Source organism: Hydractinia symbiolongicarpus, chromosome 3 (assembly GCF_029227915.1).
Source record: "Hydractinia symbiolongicarpus strain clone_291-10 chromosome 3, HSymV2.1, whole genome shotgun sequence".
Classification (NCBI taxonomy): domain Eukaryota; kingdom Metazoa; phylum Cnidaria; class Hydrozoa; order Anthoathecata; family Hydractiniidae; genus Hydractinia; species Hydractinia symbiolongicarpus.
In genome coordinates this window covers 28,818,598-28,836,225 of record NC_079877.1, presented here as the reverse complement: position 1 = coordinate 28,836,225, position 17,628 = coordinate 28,818,598, and the positions used below count along the sequence as shown (strand labels likewise).

Below are 17,628 nucleotides of genomic sequence, written 5' to 3'. Positions count from 1 at the left end.
TATTATTCCATTTTTACTTTCTTTTTATTCCGAAGTTTAACTAAATTTTTTTCAAAAAGTCTTTCCTTTATAACTCAAATCTTCCTCTAATTCATCTAAACATTTTGTAACTGATTACAAAATATTTTCCGAATGAATGTGTATAGATACCTAATTTTAAGGAAGGAAAACCACCTGTTCAGACAATCAACTAATATTCCTCCCAAAACAGTTCTTATTAAATATAAAATATACAGATATTTTACAGTTGGTGAAAAAGTTACAAATAAAAAGTTTATTTGATACATTATTATTGGTCTAGATAGTATTCTCTTGAGATCTTTCCTTTTGGTGATACGTGATACACAATATTTCTTATTTAGGAACCATCTCATTATTCACATTTTTATGTTTCCACATTGCCTTTCACACTTTCGTGTTTTCTGCATTGCGTTTGTACCTCATGCTGTATTTCATCGGACTTCTTAACTTTGGTTCAAGTTTTTTGTAATGTTCATTGAAATCTAATCTGAAGCAAAGGAAACGAAGACTGACATCAGAGTGACTGTTCAACATGACCAAAAATTGCTGAAGCATGTCCTAGGAAAGAAAACAATGTAAATAATAAATAGCATTGCACCAAGTCACTTCCTTTTTTAAAAAAACATCCCGGAAACCAATACACTATGGTAAAAAATCTCCTCAAAACAGTATTTTCTTTTTAACGCTTTTTGTATGCTTCGCTACTAGAACAGATGTTTCAAAGTTCAACTTGCTCTACAGCGATAGAAAAATAAAGGTGGTATCCTAATTCCGAAATTGCGTATCTCACAACAACATAAGGTCTTTTATGTGTGAACAGTGAACAAAACTTTCCATATACACATCATCCATACATGTTCTCAGTATATACTGCCGCACATACAGTAATGGGTTCGTTTGCAACTCTCAGTTCTGGGTACAGTGGATCAAACAGCGCTTGTTGCCAGGCAGTATGTATTGATGAATAAGGTAGCTCTGCTTCCATCTCAACACGAGTTTACATATTTTTTTATGCTAATCCAAAATTCCAAAGACAATTTTGGGTCATCCACGGCAAAAGTTTTAAGTCACGTATTAAATCAACATTGTCACAATGACATAATGGTGAAGTGAAAGAGAGGAAAAAAACGTACATAAACAACGTAACTCTAACTAAAAACATAGAACGAAGTACAAAAGACTAACAGAGACATTAAAGTAAGGGAACTGTTTTTTTATTTTCATTTTTTCTAATATTACTATAATTACCAGACATTTCTTAACAAAAACACAACTATTCAGGTTTCAAGATTAATTCATCGAGATTCAGTGTATATCCTTAAGACATTGATTACACAAACGGTGTATAATTTACTAACTTGGTACGATTGATGCAACACTCTTAACTGTGCCCTCGTACTTGGAATAAAAGTTTTAGTGAAATCAGCTATTCGTTTGATATCTTCTTCTGAGTCAGCATCTGTTAATCCCCATTCACCCTAAAAGCATGCAAAATAAATATCCCTCTTTGCCCAATTATCTTTCTTCAATAATGTCTTTTTCAAAACAAACCTATGTTAAAAATACAGTAGAACAAAATCCTACTTCTTCGGTTTTTCGTTGAGCTTTTTTTTCTATTTCTTGTCTTGCTTCCAATTCAGCTGTGGCGGCATTATACATATTCTCTTGTGTTGTTTGAAACTGGATAATCAAGTCAAATATTGCACGCAGTTGAGTTAACATTGCCTAAAAATGTTTTTTTATTGCAATTTACAGTGTTCGTAAGAAAAAGAACATCAAGACACACAACACATCAGAAAGGATTATCAATGGATGACGTTCCTCATCACAAACACTGAAAATTTGTCCTATGCATAATATTTTTGAATTTACGCAGTTTATAAAAAAACTCTTTCTGCAGGTGTCAGGTAGTACTGAATTTTGCAGGAATTATTTCACAGATAATTAAAAATTTATCTTTAGAAAAGATCATCTAAAACTTAATGATAAATATTAAAAAGTTTTTTAGAATTTCGCGAATTTCGCAGACACAACATTTTCTGACAATGAAGTAGTACTATGGTAATAGATTATTCAGAAACATGCAGAGTCAGAAAGAAAACATGAAACCAACTCTCGATTCGTTGTCCATCAGAGCACGTGTCATCACTTGATTTAAGAAGTTATCATGTGCAGTAATTATGTGATCCAAATCTTTTGCTTCGTTAATCTTCACAAGTAGTTCTTCCCAGCAGCATTCTAAAACCTAAAAAGGAGAATACTTGACAGAGCTTTAAGGATGTAACAAACAGTAGAAGTCGGTACTAACAACTGGGAAAGTCTTCATAATATAGGTAAAGCCACAAGAGTTTGTTTTAAAGATTTAAGAAAAGGGAAAACAGATGTTTGTGTACCAAAACAATTCATAAAAAATTCCTGTATAAGTGTCAGAAATTTTCGCAGTAAGAAAATGTCATGATTCGGAAAAAAACACGGAAAATTTGCATTTTCACAGAATAAATTTTCTTAATTGACCCAATCCAATGGATATCGCAAAAATTCATTTTGGCAGATGATGAAAGATTAAATTTCGCTAAAAATTAAATTTCATATTTAATAGTTCTTAGTACTACTTATTATTTTTTTTTTTTTAATTATCAGTGCAATTAGAAAACAATTACATTTTTGCAGTTGTGATTTTCAAAAAAATGCGATTTAAATTCGCGATTTTTAAACCCTGCCTTTTCGGGAAAAGGATTCATAAAAGAAAACGAAGGATTAAACAAGTCAAAGCGTTCAAAACTCTGTGTATCCTAGTAACTGGCTAAAACTACAGCCTATTAAAAAATAGCTGGAAATGGATAGTTTTTATTTATTAATAACTTTATGGGAAAAGGGGAAAGTATAGGTGAATTTTCCTGTTGCTTGACGTTTAAAAACATCTATTGATAAGTGATAAACTTTGGGCTAAAAAAACATTTAGTGTATAAAACTAACCTCAAATGTGATAAAATATTGCATTTGATGTATAAAGTGTAACATTTCTGCTTCTAAACAATGACTGATGTGGAGCAGAGGAGCCACTTCTAAAATCAGACAGTGCGCATTTGACACAACAAGTCAAAAGATATGATATAAACATAATAATAGCATATAAAACAATTACAAAATATGGAATAAAACAAGTAATGAGCAAACAAATAAAAAGTTGAGAAGAAGAGAAAACAGATTAAAGTAAAGAGGACAGTTCCATAAAATATTTTAATGTCAGAAACATTCACAACAATTTTGCATTTCGCGAATGAGTCAATTTAAGGTTTTGCTAACATAAACTTTCGTGATGCTCCTAAATATTTCGTGAGCATTAAGTTTCACTTATCCACTAAAATTAATCTTTAAAATGTCAAGGATTGAACCTCAAAAAAATGTGGGCAGGATTTTTTTTGGGGGAAAACTTTACCTTTCGCGAATTTAAGATAAAAAGATATTTTTGCGTTTAGAAATCTTTTCGAATAAACACTATTGCTTAAAGAAATTGCTCAAAATTCACGAAAATATCTGCCCACAAGTTTCTGTACTTATAAAAAATTTACCAGGGAGCTTGATGAGCAAACGACTACTGCTCATTTGGTTCTTCCAAATACCAGTCAAACAATACTCCATTCTTTTGGCACGCCATAGAAAATTGAATATGCGCAAATAGTGTAATATAACTTCTGGGGTAAATACCTTAAAAGAAAAAAATATTGTAAAGCATAACACAAGAGAATAATATTGCACAAACGTAGATTGTAAGTATAGTGTTTCGTACTGTGGAGATAGGTCCATCCACATGATAGTCTAAACTAAACACATCCCATCCACAATCGCCAGGCGAAATCTAAAAATTAGTTTGCTATTATTTCACAAACATATTAGCCAACTACGGCACAAAAAAATAATTATTTTTTCGCCTATAGGTTTCAAAATATAAGTGTACAGACTATCATAATAGGAATAATGATCAGCCCGGATAGAGCTTGGGTGTTCTTATTAAAAAAAGTGTGTATTCTCTTACCAAACTTCAGCCGAAGTAAATTACTAAAATATGCATACAAACGAAAGTCTGATAATGTTTTTTATGCTGCTTAAACTTGGAAATGGCTTTATTTATAAAATTTCACGGAGTTTTAATAATGTAAAAAAAATTAGTCACAGAAAGTTGTTTCCACAAAATTATTTCCCTTTAATTGTGAAAAGTTAGTTAGTTCTCATCTTGTTAAACTCTTTATACCAGCTTAATTGCACGATCTAACCCACCTCCAACAATCGGCAATCAAGGCGCTTCAATGTCTCACTATCATCAAATTGAGCGTTCGTTGCTCGAATAGCAGCTTCCAGCAATCCTGTCAAATTATGCATGTACAAAGAGTTGGCTGGGCGAACTAAATCAGGCCTAAAATATTCAGTGTATTAAAAAAGGTTAAAATATATTTTTTTTACTATTTAAATAAACACACACAGAAGAAAGAAAAATGAACATTTGGAGAAAGAATAAAAGGATGTTATTGTGTCACTAACTCAAGTAAATCCATCAAATGGCGAATAAAATCTCCCTGGCCAAGCAGCAGGTACCTACGCATTGCCTAAAAGATATAAACAAACAGAATATTCCCATCAGATGAATTTAAACCAGTGTTACTTCTCCAGTAGAGAATAAACACACAGGATGTGCCATGGTAAACTTTGGTTTACATTAAAACTAAAATTTTCGGCGGAAAAACTTTTGGACACAATTCTTTATTTCAGCGGAAAAACTTTAAGACAAGATTTATAAAGTCAAAAATTGTATGGGTAAGTCTTTTGAACAAATTTTAACCAAATTTCAAAAGTATTGATTACGGAAAATGACACAAAAAGAAAGCTAGAAGCATTTATAGTGTATATATATTCAATCAAGATCTAAAATAGGGTCTTCAGGATCCAACTTTATAGATAGAGCCTAAGCTCGGATGTGAAAATAACGAAAATAATAAGTTCAAAAACTGCAGTTTTTATTGATTTTCTGAATACCCTATATATAATTTCTATGCACTGGTCCTTTTTTAAAAAAATTAGAAAAACCAAAATTTAGGCCCAAAAAACTTTTGGCGGACACAAATTTCGGACGGAAAAAAATCCGAAAGTTTTTCCGTCTGAAAATTTTCGTTTCTAACGTATACTCTCATAGGTATTTTATATTTTTGTAACAATTTCATTTATTTTCCATTAACACCTTAGATTCAACTTTAGATTAAGTACCAACTTCTTAGTGAACCAAAAAAATTCCCAGTACAGTTACTACCCATCTGAAATACTCAACAGCTGGAACAGTATTTTTTATTTCTTAGAGACTTTCAGATATACAGAGGCAACTGTATATCTCAAAAAATTAAAAATGGTAAAATAAAAATAGGTTACAACAGAAAACAAAAAAATTAAAGAAAATTTAGACACATAATTTAAAGGACACTGTGTGATTAAAAAGAAACAGAAATGCACCTTTAAATGCTCCATAAACTTATATTTTTTGAAGAGAACATCAAGTAGATGCTTGCTTGTGTTATCATAAACCAGATCGATAAAATCTTGCAAAGACGAACTATTCAACTCCTTTACACGCAAATCTTCATGGTGCTCTAAATAAAGAAAGTATAATATAATCTTTTTTTTCATTTTTTATGACTTTTCTATGGCTAAAATGGGAATCTCCATAACTTGCATGTGTAAAATTGCTTAGTACAAAAACCAAACATTCATGACAATCCATATATTTCCTGACTTTTTCCTAACTTTTGAATTTTTTTGTATTTTTCAGGTTTCCCAGATGGCCGGCTGAACTGTTAAAATATATTTTCAAAATTACAATTCTATGTTTGTCCATGTGCGTTTTCAGGTTTCCAGTGATAAAATAAAACAATTTTCGTAGGATAAGTCAATTGATTGGCGAGTGAAAATCCATGTATTTTCAGGTTTTCCATATTGATTCAAAAATTAAAAGCATTGTCTGTGAAATCTCTTTAATAATAGCCGTATTTTGTCTGTCTGTCCGCGAAACCCGCGTGCCGTAACGGAAGCACGAAATTTTTAAAATGCGCACAAAAAACCAAATGCGATATAATAATAGCCGTCGTCTGTCTGTCTCTGCGCGGACCCCCGCTGAGCTAGAAAATGATGTTACGGAAACACGAATATTAAATGCGATATATTTTTGTCCACTTTGTTTTCACGGGTAAATTTAAAGGACGGGCGACCCCGTGGATTTTTCCACGGGCTAACGACTAGTCTATATTATAATGTCCGTATACGTCTGTCTGTCTGTCTGTCACGCAAAATGGTAGCTTAGCTGCGCAAGTAGCGAGACGCACGCGATGCGGTATAAAAAGGACGGCGAACCCGTGGATTTTTTCACGGGCTAACGACTAGTGACATAAAATATCAAATATACAAAAATACCCGAATCATTTGTTGTAGATATCTTGATATCGGAATGACCAAATATGGGAGATCTGTCCTCACATACAACTCGAATAAAATTAATTGATTTTCCTATGTTAAGAATCTAAATTAAAATAAAAAAACCAATGATATCGCAAAGAAAAGACAACGATGCATCAGATAATACATAATTAAAATGTGAGGTCTCCTGCATACGTTAATGTTGTTAGATTTGTGTATAAACAAACCTTGGTTGCAAGTTCATTCGTTATAAAAGTTGGCAGCATCTGCTTTCGAAGACTGTATTTTTCATGCCATAATCTCTCGTTACGCACAGCAGGATCAGCAGCAATAAAAAACTCATTATAACTGTCTTGTAATTCTCCTTCGAATATCCATCTTTCGAGAATACTTCGAATTGGATGTGAAACCACATGAAGAATGTGTTTCACTAACTTACTGATAAATGGGTCACCAGTCTGTGTGTGTGAATATATTGCTGAAAGCAAGGATCCACCTTTCTTACCTGTTGAAAACAAACAAAAAAGGAAAAATACGACAAAATAAAAAAGATTAATGAAATTATCTGCATTGATGGTTATTACTTTTTGTATTTGGGAAGAATAACAAACAAAACAAAAAATCATTATTGATTTTTGAAGTAGAGCATTATAAAGAATACCTTTACAAACATCAACTAAGGTTGCCAATGCTCTCATTCTTTGTAATGGATCATAAGTCCAAATCATTAGCCGTCTTAATGTAAGTCCGCTTCCTTCCTTGCCCACATCTACTTGGTTCTCTTGAGCTTCCAACACAGCAACAAGTCTGTAATACTCTGTTAATTCTTTCTGAACAGCTGCACAAAAGCTTTGCCCAACTAACCCTAAAGCTTTATCTCCAGCTCTAGCATCTAGGTACTTTCGTACCCTTCTGAAAAGCCAGCCTAATTCGGCTAACTTACCAAGTAAATCACGTACAGGGAGAGGGACACCAATGTCAGAACTTATTTTATACGCATCCATTCCAGAATCAAATTTGATACATTTTCCCTCTATTCCTTGAAAGACATACAAAATGTCTCTCAACAGTAGTCTTTCAGTTATTTCATAAAGTGTTCCATCTAAAGTAGCAAAACACTTTGATAAAATTGTGTTAGTTTCTTCAGGTTTGTAAGGCACAATATCGCTTTCATCCTCAAACGAAGGATCCTGTCGTCTTTGTGCATGTCTGTTCAGAACAACAGACCGTGACACCATTGCAGCAAGGTTAGCAGTATCTTTGTTGCTGGTAGAAGATGTCTCCTTTGATCGGAACTGGATTCCGACATCTCCTGCTTCATTTTTTCGAGGTAAGAATGACGAAGTACTTGGCGTGGGATCATAAGTTGAATTGAACATGCTACCTATGCCACTACTTGAATTCATCTGTGTACTGTTTCCACGTGATTTGTTGGCAAAGTTTGATATTGACAACATGTCCAATGTACCACCAAAATAATTACTCTGAAAGAAAAAATGCATACTGATTGAGTATATTTATTTCTAAACCAAAAATATTAGTACAATGGAAGTACTGATTACAATTAAAAAAAAGAATAAGGATGATTTTTCAAATAATTAAGACACTGTTGTAAAATTAAACGTTAAATTTGTTGTATGTCATGACAATCACTCCTTAATTTTAGTTATAAGTTAACATAAACATCATATCAAATTGAATTGTGAACTACATCTTAAAATCGTCACACTTATTGGCATTCCTCTAATTAACTCCAAAAGTAAAATTACGCCCTTTTAACAAATATTTATCCAATAAACAAGACATGCCAAATAGCAGTGTTTTTACACTATAAAGACTTGAAGTTAAAAAAATATTCCTTTTTAACAAAAGTGGTATCACACAATGAACTATTATTTTACACCTAATACCACTTTTGGTCCAAATTTAAAATAAGTAATTCTCAGTTTCTGACAAAAAGTGACACAAAAAGCAAGAACAGCAAAATTCATTCTTTCAGAATAACATGATATATCATGTACATACCTGATCTTTAGCTTTCGGATCTTTGCTTAGTGCTTGCAACAATGACAAAACAGCCCAACGATTACTTAACAAATCCTACAGACAATAACAAACATAAAAAAAAAATATCTTCAAATGAAAAGAGTTAGTCATACAAAAATAATGCAGACACCAACCTGACTCTGAAGTTTTGCATGCAGTTCTGAAAACAGGGCAGCATCAGATTCACGACCCTGTTTTGCAACTAAAAAATAAATTTAATATTATTTAAAACATGGAAAATGAAATTTAGCCCTTTTAAATTGCTTTTTATGTATTTTTATATGTATTTTATGCTTTTGAGCCTTCTACTTTTTCAATAAATCAAAAAATTAATGATACATACGGTTTTTCTTAATTCTTTCTGATAGCTGAAATTCATCTGTTGAAATTGGGGAAGTGAAACGACTATAGAAGTATAAAAAGTAAAAAAATGTATGCATTATTATAACAGAAATAGTTAGAATTGTTTTTGAGATGTACATTCAAACTCTCATCAGAGATCATTTACCTTACGTCAAGTGCAGAAAATATTTTGTTTTCGTTCAAAAAAGAGAGAAAGACTTGAGAACGAGACAAATTTCAAAGCAAATTGGAAGTGAAAGAAACAACAATTCACAATGTGTAAGAGCTGGAATGGATGCCATAATGTGCTTTAAAATGCATAAGAACAAAAAAAATTGAACACCTGATGAAAATAAACATATCGAAAAGCAGTGGTGTTCTGACGTGGACAACAATTACAGTGATGGTGACTTAAAATCAATAATGATTCGAAATCATGATTACCTCTGTTCTTAATTAAATGGTATTTATGAACAAGTACACCTTACAGGGATAATTATTTTATGATGAAGTTGATGGATATATTTTTTGGCAGTCCAATGCCAATACAATGCTTTGAATTTGGCTTATGGGAATTTGATGCCTAGAAAAACATCTGATGTTCTGGATTGACTTTTGCGAATCAGCAAATAAACAGTATTGTGAATGAGAGGTTTTCATTAAAAACTTCTGCTGGAAATTAAGAAATGGAAATTATTATTGTGAATATGAGCCAAGCATCACAAAACTTAATTCTACAAGATTTAGTCTATAACATTTAATCCTCTTATAGTAGAGTTTTAGGTATAAACCTATGTAAAAAAATGCATTATGCCCCTTCCCACAAAAAACCAAAAGTTATGTTTTGAAATCATCTCAGCCTTTTAAATTCAGGTAAGCACATGTTTTTTCCCAATGCAATAAGTGACACGCTAGCAGACAGGCAAATAACATGTATTAGGCAATGTATATAGGAAATTAAAAACAAATTCAATGAGAAAGACTTTACACAACAAAAGTTTGTTTTATTGGTGCATAATTTCAGATTATGACCTGCAAATTAAAATAAGAAAAGTTATATCTAAATGCTATAATCTAAATCACGACAATCTACATACCTTCCCACAAGACGGAGAGCATACTGATACTGTGATGCAATGATATCTATATACAACAATAACAACTTGTTTTTGTTTTAAAAAAAGAGAAGCATCGACTTGATTATGTTTTATTTACAGGATAGAAAAATAACACATTTTTGATTTTTTGGATCATTTATAGCTTAGTTATGCAAAAAACAAGTACATGTAGAAAGCAACTTGAATAAAAGTAAAAACAACCATTAGACAAAAAAACAATTACCATCAGGTACAGCTGATCTTCCTTTCAAATTTTTTTTGCATAACACATACAAAAGGTTTGTCACAGAATTTGTATCTAACTTCATCGGTTGTGACGACATGATGGTATTGTTACACTATACTATCAAATTTTCACATTCTATACTGTTCTAGAAATAAAGTACATTTTTGTAAAATGTAGAAATTTATCAAAGTACAGGACTTAACAGTGGTGTTTAGAATGTTTATAATAATTTTTCATGAACAACAGTCAATTGTTTGAAGGGCAAGTAGATGTTGTAGAAAGGTAACTATAGAGTGTCAATGCTGAGTAATGAAAGTTATTGAAAGAGCGATTGATAAAAGTTACTTTATGTAATTTAGTCTTTTTCAGAGCATGGTGCTATATAAATTCAACGTTTTACTCAAACAGCTTTCAGAATAGTATTTAGGAAAAAAATCTATATTTTGCCTTTGTAGATTTGGATAAAGCTTTTGCTAGAGTGTCTATTTGGTGGGCTATAAGGAAATTAGATGTATAGAAAAGTGGGTACAGTTAATGGTACTGGAACTCCTTTCAGGGTCAATAATTCACTTAGTGATGAATGTAGTGGTTTGTGTATATCACAGTTCTACAATTTTGTTGTTTGTTGTAGTTCTAAAAGCACTGTTGATGTATTTCAGAATAGAGTATCCATGGGTGTTATTGTATGTAGCAAATTTGGTTCTCTGGGTGGAGTGACTTGGAGAATATATATTAAAAGTAGGAGAAAGGACAAGTAGAGAGAGGATTGATACTATAAATGCAGAAAAGTTTAAACTCATGTTAGTAGCATTGAAGCCAAGTGCAGGTTTGAAGTTGGGAGGTGACCTTACAGAGTTTTTTGGGAATTGGTAACTAAACTCAATGTTAGTCTAAATTGTAAGCAATTGGGTATATATTAGAATTAACGGTATTACAGAAAAGTAAAGAGCTGATATTCAGTATAGTAGCATAGATTTATATTATCTTCAATATTATAATGAATATATCTCTATATTTTGTCAATCTGTCTGTTTAAAATGTTTTTATATATATGTTTAAAATGGTTGCGCACAATTGTTTGATCTTTAGCCTTTCTTAATTCAAATTTTTTACGTCAACCTTTATCATACTGTTTCATGTCGGCATTTAGCCATGTCACTTTGGTAAGTCAGTTTATTCTCATTTAAGCTATACTTTAATTCTATTTAGGGTATAAATAACCAAAATGCTTTGCAACCACGTTATGATCTTTATAATTCTTGTATTTAAGGAATACTCTCCATCGCCGATATCATCAGTATATAGTTACAATAGTTTCACTGCAATTAAAGGATTCTATAAACTGTGAAAAAAAATATAATATGCGAAGAAAAAATTTGCCTCTGCGAAATTTTTTCAGACGTTAACTTAGTTTTCTTCAAATTACCTTGGTTACCATGTGTTGACGTTAATAAGAGAGGTTAAATAAGAATTTGAATAAGAATATAATTTTAAAATATATATCTTGCATATCAGATGCAATATATTTTGTCTTTTGCATGGTTTTACAAAAGTTAAATTTAAAAATTATTTAAAAGTCATGAGTAGTTAGCTTTTATTCCTCCCTTAAACAGTTTCTGTGTTATAAATACATGCACAGAAGTTAACAATGCATTGTTTATTTTAATTTTCTGCACTATTAAAAATAAACAAAAACAAATTTTATGATAAGAAATTAACAAGAAAATTAAATTTAATAGAATAGTGCACACCAGAGACAAGTTTACAACTTGGTAGCTTTAGCCATGTGATATATGGTCACTTTGACTAATATCATGTGACTTTTTCTCGGATAACATAGCGCCTCAAACTTCCGCTTCTCTCCGCAAAAAAGTCAGGAATTCATTTTCTCTTTTTTTAATTATAAAATAGGCTTTAGAAATAATTTAATGGGTCTCACATTGGAATAAGCACATCACTGTCAGAAAGAAGTTGAATTTGCTGGTTTCCTTTTACAGCCACTGACGTAAAACCACTGCAAAAATATTTGGATTTAATACACAACTTTCCAAGACCTAGGAGCATATCGGATTTTACGGTCATGGTTTGGCCTCATCAGCAAGTATCACACTATGAACACCCGGAAGACATCATGAACCCGTTACTGAGTTAATCGTTACTGAGCCCGAAAACACTCTTTCAGTGGACCAATGATCTGGAAGCAACGTTTCAACAGTCAAAGGACAAAATCATCGCAGCAATCAGATTTTTGATCCATCACGCAAAACTTGCCTCAGTTCAAATTGGTCAAAGAACGGTATTGGACAAATCAATCATTGCCGCTAACAATGCTGCACTGAATAAAGTAAGTGCCCTTACTTGGGATCACATACAACGAGCCACCAACAACGACATTTACCTGAACCAATTGATCAACTACATTGTCAACGGCTTCCAGGAAACTGCATAATCCTTACTACCACCACTACAACACAGGATGTCTTCTGCATACCACCCAAGATCAAATGGTCGTGCGGAAGTTGCAGCAAAGTTGATGGACCGCCTCCTACATGATACCATTACAAGCACTGGAACCATTGACACCAATGCATTTGTTAGAGCCATCCCTCAATTCCGCAACACGCCAGATTCGTCAAACAAGCTCTTACCTGCTCAAATCATCTTTGGTCGATCTCTGAAGGATGAGCTTCCTATAAAACCGTGATCATAAATCTTCTCAAACAATGAAATCCTTCCTGCCTGGAAGGAGTTGTGGAAGCAAAGGGAGATCACATTGAAGAATCGTGCACTCAAACAGATGGAGACATTAAATGCTCATACTCGAGATTTGCAACCACTCACCCAGGGTGATACTTGCCATATCCAAAATTAACACAGTAACCATCCTACTCGTTGGGATAAAGTTAGAATTGTTGTTAAAGTAGCGGATCACGATCAATATGTTGTGAAGGTTTCTGGTTCAAATAGACAGACCTTGTGCAACCGAAAACATCTGCGAAAAGCAATTGGGCTACAAACACCCCGATTTACACCAACTTTAGATGCTTCTTCTAAAACACAATCCTCACCATCCATAATGCCAACATGTGTTTCGTCACATGCCCCAGATGAACAACATGACATAGACACAGGTCACTTAACAGCCAATGAACCCACCCAAGGCAACATAGTACAACCACCAGTCGAACACTCGACTCCTGCAACCAACCTCATATTTCCTGACGCCCCCTCCACCATAAATCCTGACCCTCAGCACAACTCCACAAGACCAACTCGACAAAGATGAGCACCGAAGTGGCTCAATGATTATGTACATTAAGGATCACATTACAAAACATTACTAACAAACTGATTCTATCAACTAGGGGGGGATATTCGTTTTTTAACAACGTCTCAGGATCCCGTTTAACATCATCAAATCTTGAAACAGGAAACAGAAAATTTTCAAGTAAATAATAAGAATATTTAGATTTATGGACAAGTTCATAAATATCAGACACTGATTTGGACATTGCAAAAAAGCAAAATTTCCTAATTTGTTTATAAATCCACCTGGTTTGCTAAAATTTTCAGGATTGCTGCGTATGCTTGTTCTTCAAGAACTAAGTTGGTCAAAATACTAAAAAAACCTGTTGTGGTACATGATTTTGACAAAAAAGTAACATTGTTAGAAATTTATCATTTCTTTGGTTATCCTTGTGTTTTCAATCTCCTTATCCTATTTAAAGCACTCTTTAATGGTATATTTACTAAAGAAAATTTCAAGACACAAAGTTATCAGAGTATTTGAACAATTACTGATAAATTTTTAACAAACAAAAATGTCATAATAATAGTCATTAGATAAAAGTCCTGTATTTTGTAAAGAGCATTAAAATCATATCAAGTTTTATTTAATAATGCCTAAAAACTATTTCAGGGGTAAAAAAATGATAAAATCTTAACGATTTACATAACCAAACTCTACTTTATTATTACCTTTTTAAGTTTTTTAGACTGTTATGTTAGACTCATTGAGTATTGAGTGTATAAATGGTTACTGCCACATATGGTTGACAATGTTTACTATATGTATGTTTACCATACTTTGTTTACTATGTTGAAATGCTTCTGGACAGGATTTGATAACAAAATAACTAGAAGTGGAGTATTTACAACGAAAAATATCCCAATTCAGATTTGTTAAGAAATTATCACATTTTTGGTCTACATATATATTCAGTAGATTATTTGATATATTCATATCAAATAAGTACAAAAAAATATGTCTCTTTTATTTTTGGGGTTACAAGCTGATAAAACGTAACAATTGTGTAGCTTTAAAGTGTTATATTTTTACCAATTTTGTGTCCTGGAAATAAAAAAATATGTAAAATTGCTCATATTCAAAGCAAAATACATAACTTATAAAAATAAGGAGTTTAGAGCATTTTTTATCAATTTAAAAATTCTGCGCTTGTTAATTTTTTATCAATTTATTGTTCCTGAAACAAACAATAATAACATGTTTCATATTCAGGAACTTTTTACTATAGTGCTAAGTCTAAAATCAAATTGGTTTTTTAACTTATTCTTTATAAACATTTTCTGATAAACTTAAAACAACAGATTACCAATGTCCAAAAATCATCAAAATATGGTCTGATATTTATGAACTTGTCCTTATCAGCAAAAACTATATAGGACTGGAAATTTAGAATATATACCATACAATTATTAGAACAGTCTTTAACTGCAGTGATACATGTTTACTGAAGTTGATTACATGGTCATTTCTTTATAAAAAAATCAAAAAGTTTGGAAAATATACATGCAATTGTTGTTACATAGTGTATAAACTTAAATATATCCATGTTTCCATCAATTTTGATCCTGAATACAAATATGTTGGTCAATTTTAAGCATGTAAATTCGGTCCCAGAATTGCTTCTTTGTTGGCTTTTAGCTAGCAAGTGATTTAAAGGTTAGTTACCTCCCTCGAAAAATTAAGTTAAGCTTATATGAGAGATCTTTGAAAGTTGTCTAGAAATCTTTTTATTTTTTTAAAAAAATCTTTATCCCTTAATTATGGTAACTAAATATTTAAATTTATGTAAAATGTTAAAACGCATCAAAGTGAACGGCCAGATAACATTTTCACCTCTAACTATAGCTATAATAATGGCTTGTCAAAAATGTTAAATTAAATCCCTTGCAGAGCATACTCATGACATCATGCATAATTATTGAATCTTCTTAGTCCAAATTCTAAAGAACCAATCAAGAATTTTAAAATAAATATTCAAATTCCTAGACAACCTTTCAAGCTCTTTCAAGCTCAACTTAATTTTTCACGGAAGGTAACCTTTAAAAAAGAGATGCTAACACGAAAATTTCTTAAGTGAATCTAACATGACGTTTAAATTGTGAAGATGTTTGGAAATGGAACTAAATTTTAATAAAGAAAAAAAACAGGACAAGAAGAGTAAAACCAGACATGAAACGAAACCAACCTCCTGATCTGATGACTGGCGCGGGGGTTGGGGGGGGGATATGGATTTGTTGCATCAATGTTGGTGTGCAAGAAGCGAGAAATGACCGCGATTGATTGAAAACCCCGTGGTGGAGCATTCGATTTGCACGCATTTGACTGCGCGAAGGTTGTTCGTCTGTGTGCATCAAAGCTGTTTTGCTTATCCATTTTCCCAAACTGTTTTTTGAATTGAATACCTAACTTTTCTGCAATTAACGAAACAATCACGGTCTAGCATTTAGCACAGTAAATCATTTCTGCACCTCTTTTAAAACCCACACAAATTCATGTTGCTTGAACAGAAGAAAAAACTTGGAGGGCTAGAACAAATGCAAGCTCCACAGATTTTAGCTTCAAGTTTCTATGTTTACTCTTGGTAACCCAATTTTAGAACAGACAGCACAAAATTTCAGAATTTTTTCCCACCCATTTCAGTTTAATAACACCCTCTGCCACTTAAAAGCTTACCTCCTGCCTTTTATTAGAATCCCACATTTATCCTGTTAAAAACAATTTTTAGTAGAGTTTGGAAATGAACAAAAATGATGTATATATATTTTTCAAGAAAAGTTGACAAAAAAGAATTAATTAAAGGCATTGTGTTCATAACACAATTTGAATAAAAAATTAAAAAACTCTCCTCAGCTAAAAAGTTATGTGAAAAAGTTTGTTAACATTGTGGTTCATGTTTATTTCATGTTACGCACGAACCACGTGGTGCCGTACATTAGTGGTTATAGCTCTTGTACTCTCTGCGGGAGACTGGGGTTCTATTCCTCTTGACAGCGATTCAACATGAGCGAGTGAATTTTACCATAGCCCCGTGTTAACCCAAGCCATGTGAGGGTAATTTGGGAGATGGCACACTGTGTGGGCCGTTGGATGTTGCCAGGAGTTGTCTACTAGAGCGTTGGATCTGCGTAGCTCAAAATGAGCATTAAATACTCCAGGACTCTCCATTTAAGCCATGCCCCATCCTGGAAATAATAGACAGGGTATATCCCCCGATATTAGTGAGGCTAGCCATGTAAAATATGCACATCTATCTATCTACCACCATAGCCCACAATGCGTTTTTTTTAACAATAGTAGACCTCACGACCATATTTTGTGTACTACACAAAACATTACACCATGGCGTCCACGATAGATAACTTCTATTATAAAACAACAAAGACTGTATTAGTTTACAAATTAAATGAAAAACTGACGGATTAGATTTTAATTGTTCGTGAATCGAAATGCGATGTAAAAAACATTTCTATCGTTTATCAACTTTTAAAATGCGATCTAAAAACAGTTCTATCGCCGTTTTTCTTTTTTAAACTTTTAAAATGCAATCTAAACTAAAGAAGCATTTTTATCGCCGCTCTTTGTTCTTAAACATTTAAAATGCAATCTAAAAAAGCATTTCTATCGCTGCAGACAAATTTAACTTTTCTAGACAAATGACATTTCGTAAATATACAATCGCGTCCATCACGAAAAAGTATACACCAAGCAAAAACTACAAGCAAAAATGCTTTTTTAACTTGATAAAACCTGAAACAAACAAACTAATTTTAATGAAACACTTTTTTAAAAAGAAAAGAAATTAAATTATGCTGGCTATAAAAATTGTGGGACACACGATCCTTAGTGGTAATAATATTAGAGTGGTTGCCACGATAGAATGTTTGAATGTTTGTTATACATAAAGACCAAGATTTTTTATGTGGTTCGTGTGCACCATGCTCACTACACGAAAACGATGTTAGCAAACCTTTTCACAGTATTGTATTGTTAACTTCCCTATTTCATGCCTTAGAATGAAAATCCACCTACTTCAGTTTATTAATACCATTATTCGAACACAAAATCAAAGCATTTGCTTCAAGAAATTGTCTATAATGTATATACTTGTCTGT

General features: G+C 32.4%; 1 protein-coding gene across 1 annotated transcript; it reads right to left on the bottom strand.

Annotated features, from left to right (window-relative positions):
• Positions 1-177: 177 nt before the first annotated feature.
• Positions 178-10,378, bottom strand: LOC130636684 (gamma-tubulin complex component 3-like). The gene is made up of 18 exons (XM_057446488.1): positions 10,207-10,378; positions 9,963-10,008; positions 8,867-8,928; positions 8,658-8,725; positions 8,503-8,577; positions 7,139-7,961; positions 6,705-6,982; positions 6,475-6,580; positions 5,521-5,657; positions 4,561-4,625; positions 4,300-4,435; positions 3,812-3,880; positions 3,594-3,729; positions 2,998-3,086; positions 2,135-2,266; positions 1,606-1,746; positions 1,380-1,499; positions 178-579 (listed from the first exon to the last, which is right to left on the bottom strand). The coding sequence occupies exons 1-18, from the start codon at positions 10,304-10,306 to the stop codon at positions 406-408; spliced, it is 2,757 nt and encodes a 918-aa protein (XP_057302471.1). The 5' UTR covers positions 10,307-10,378; the 3' UTR covers positions 178-405.
• Positions 10,379-17,628: the final 7,250 nt, after the last annotated feature.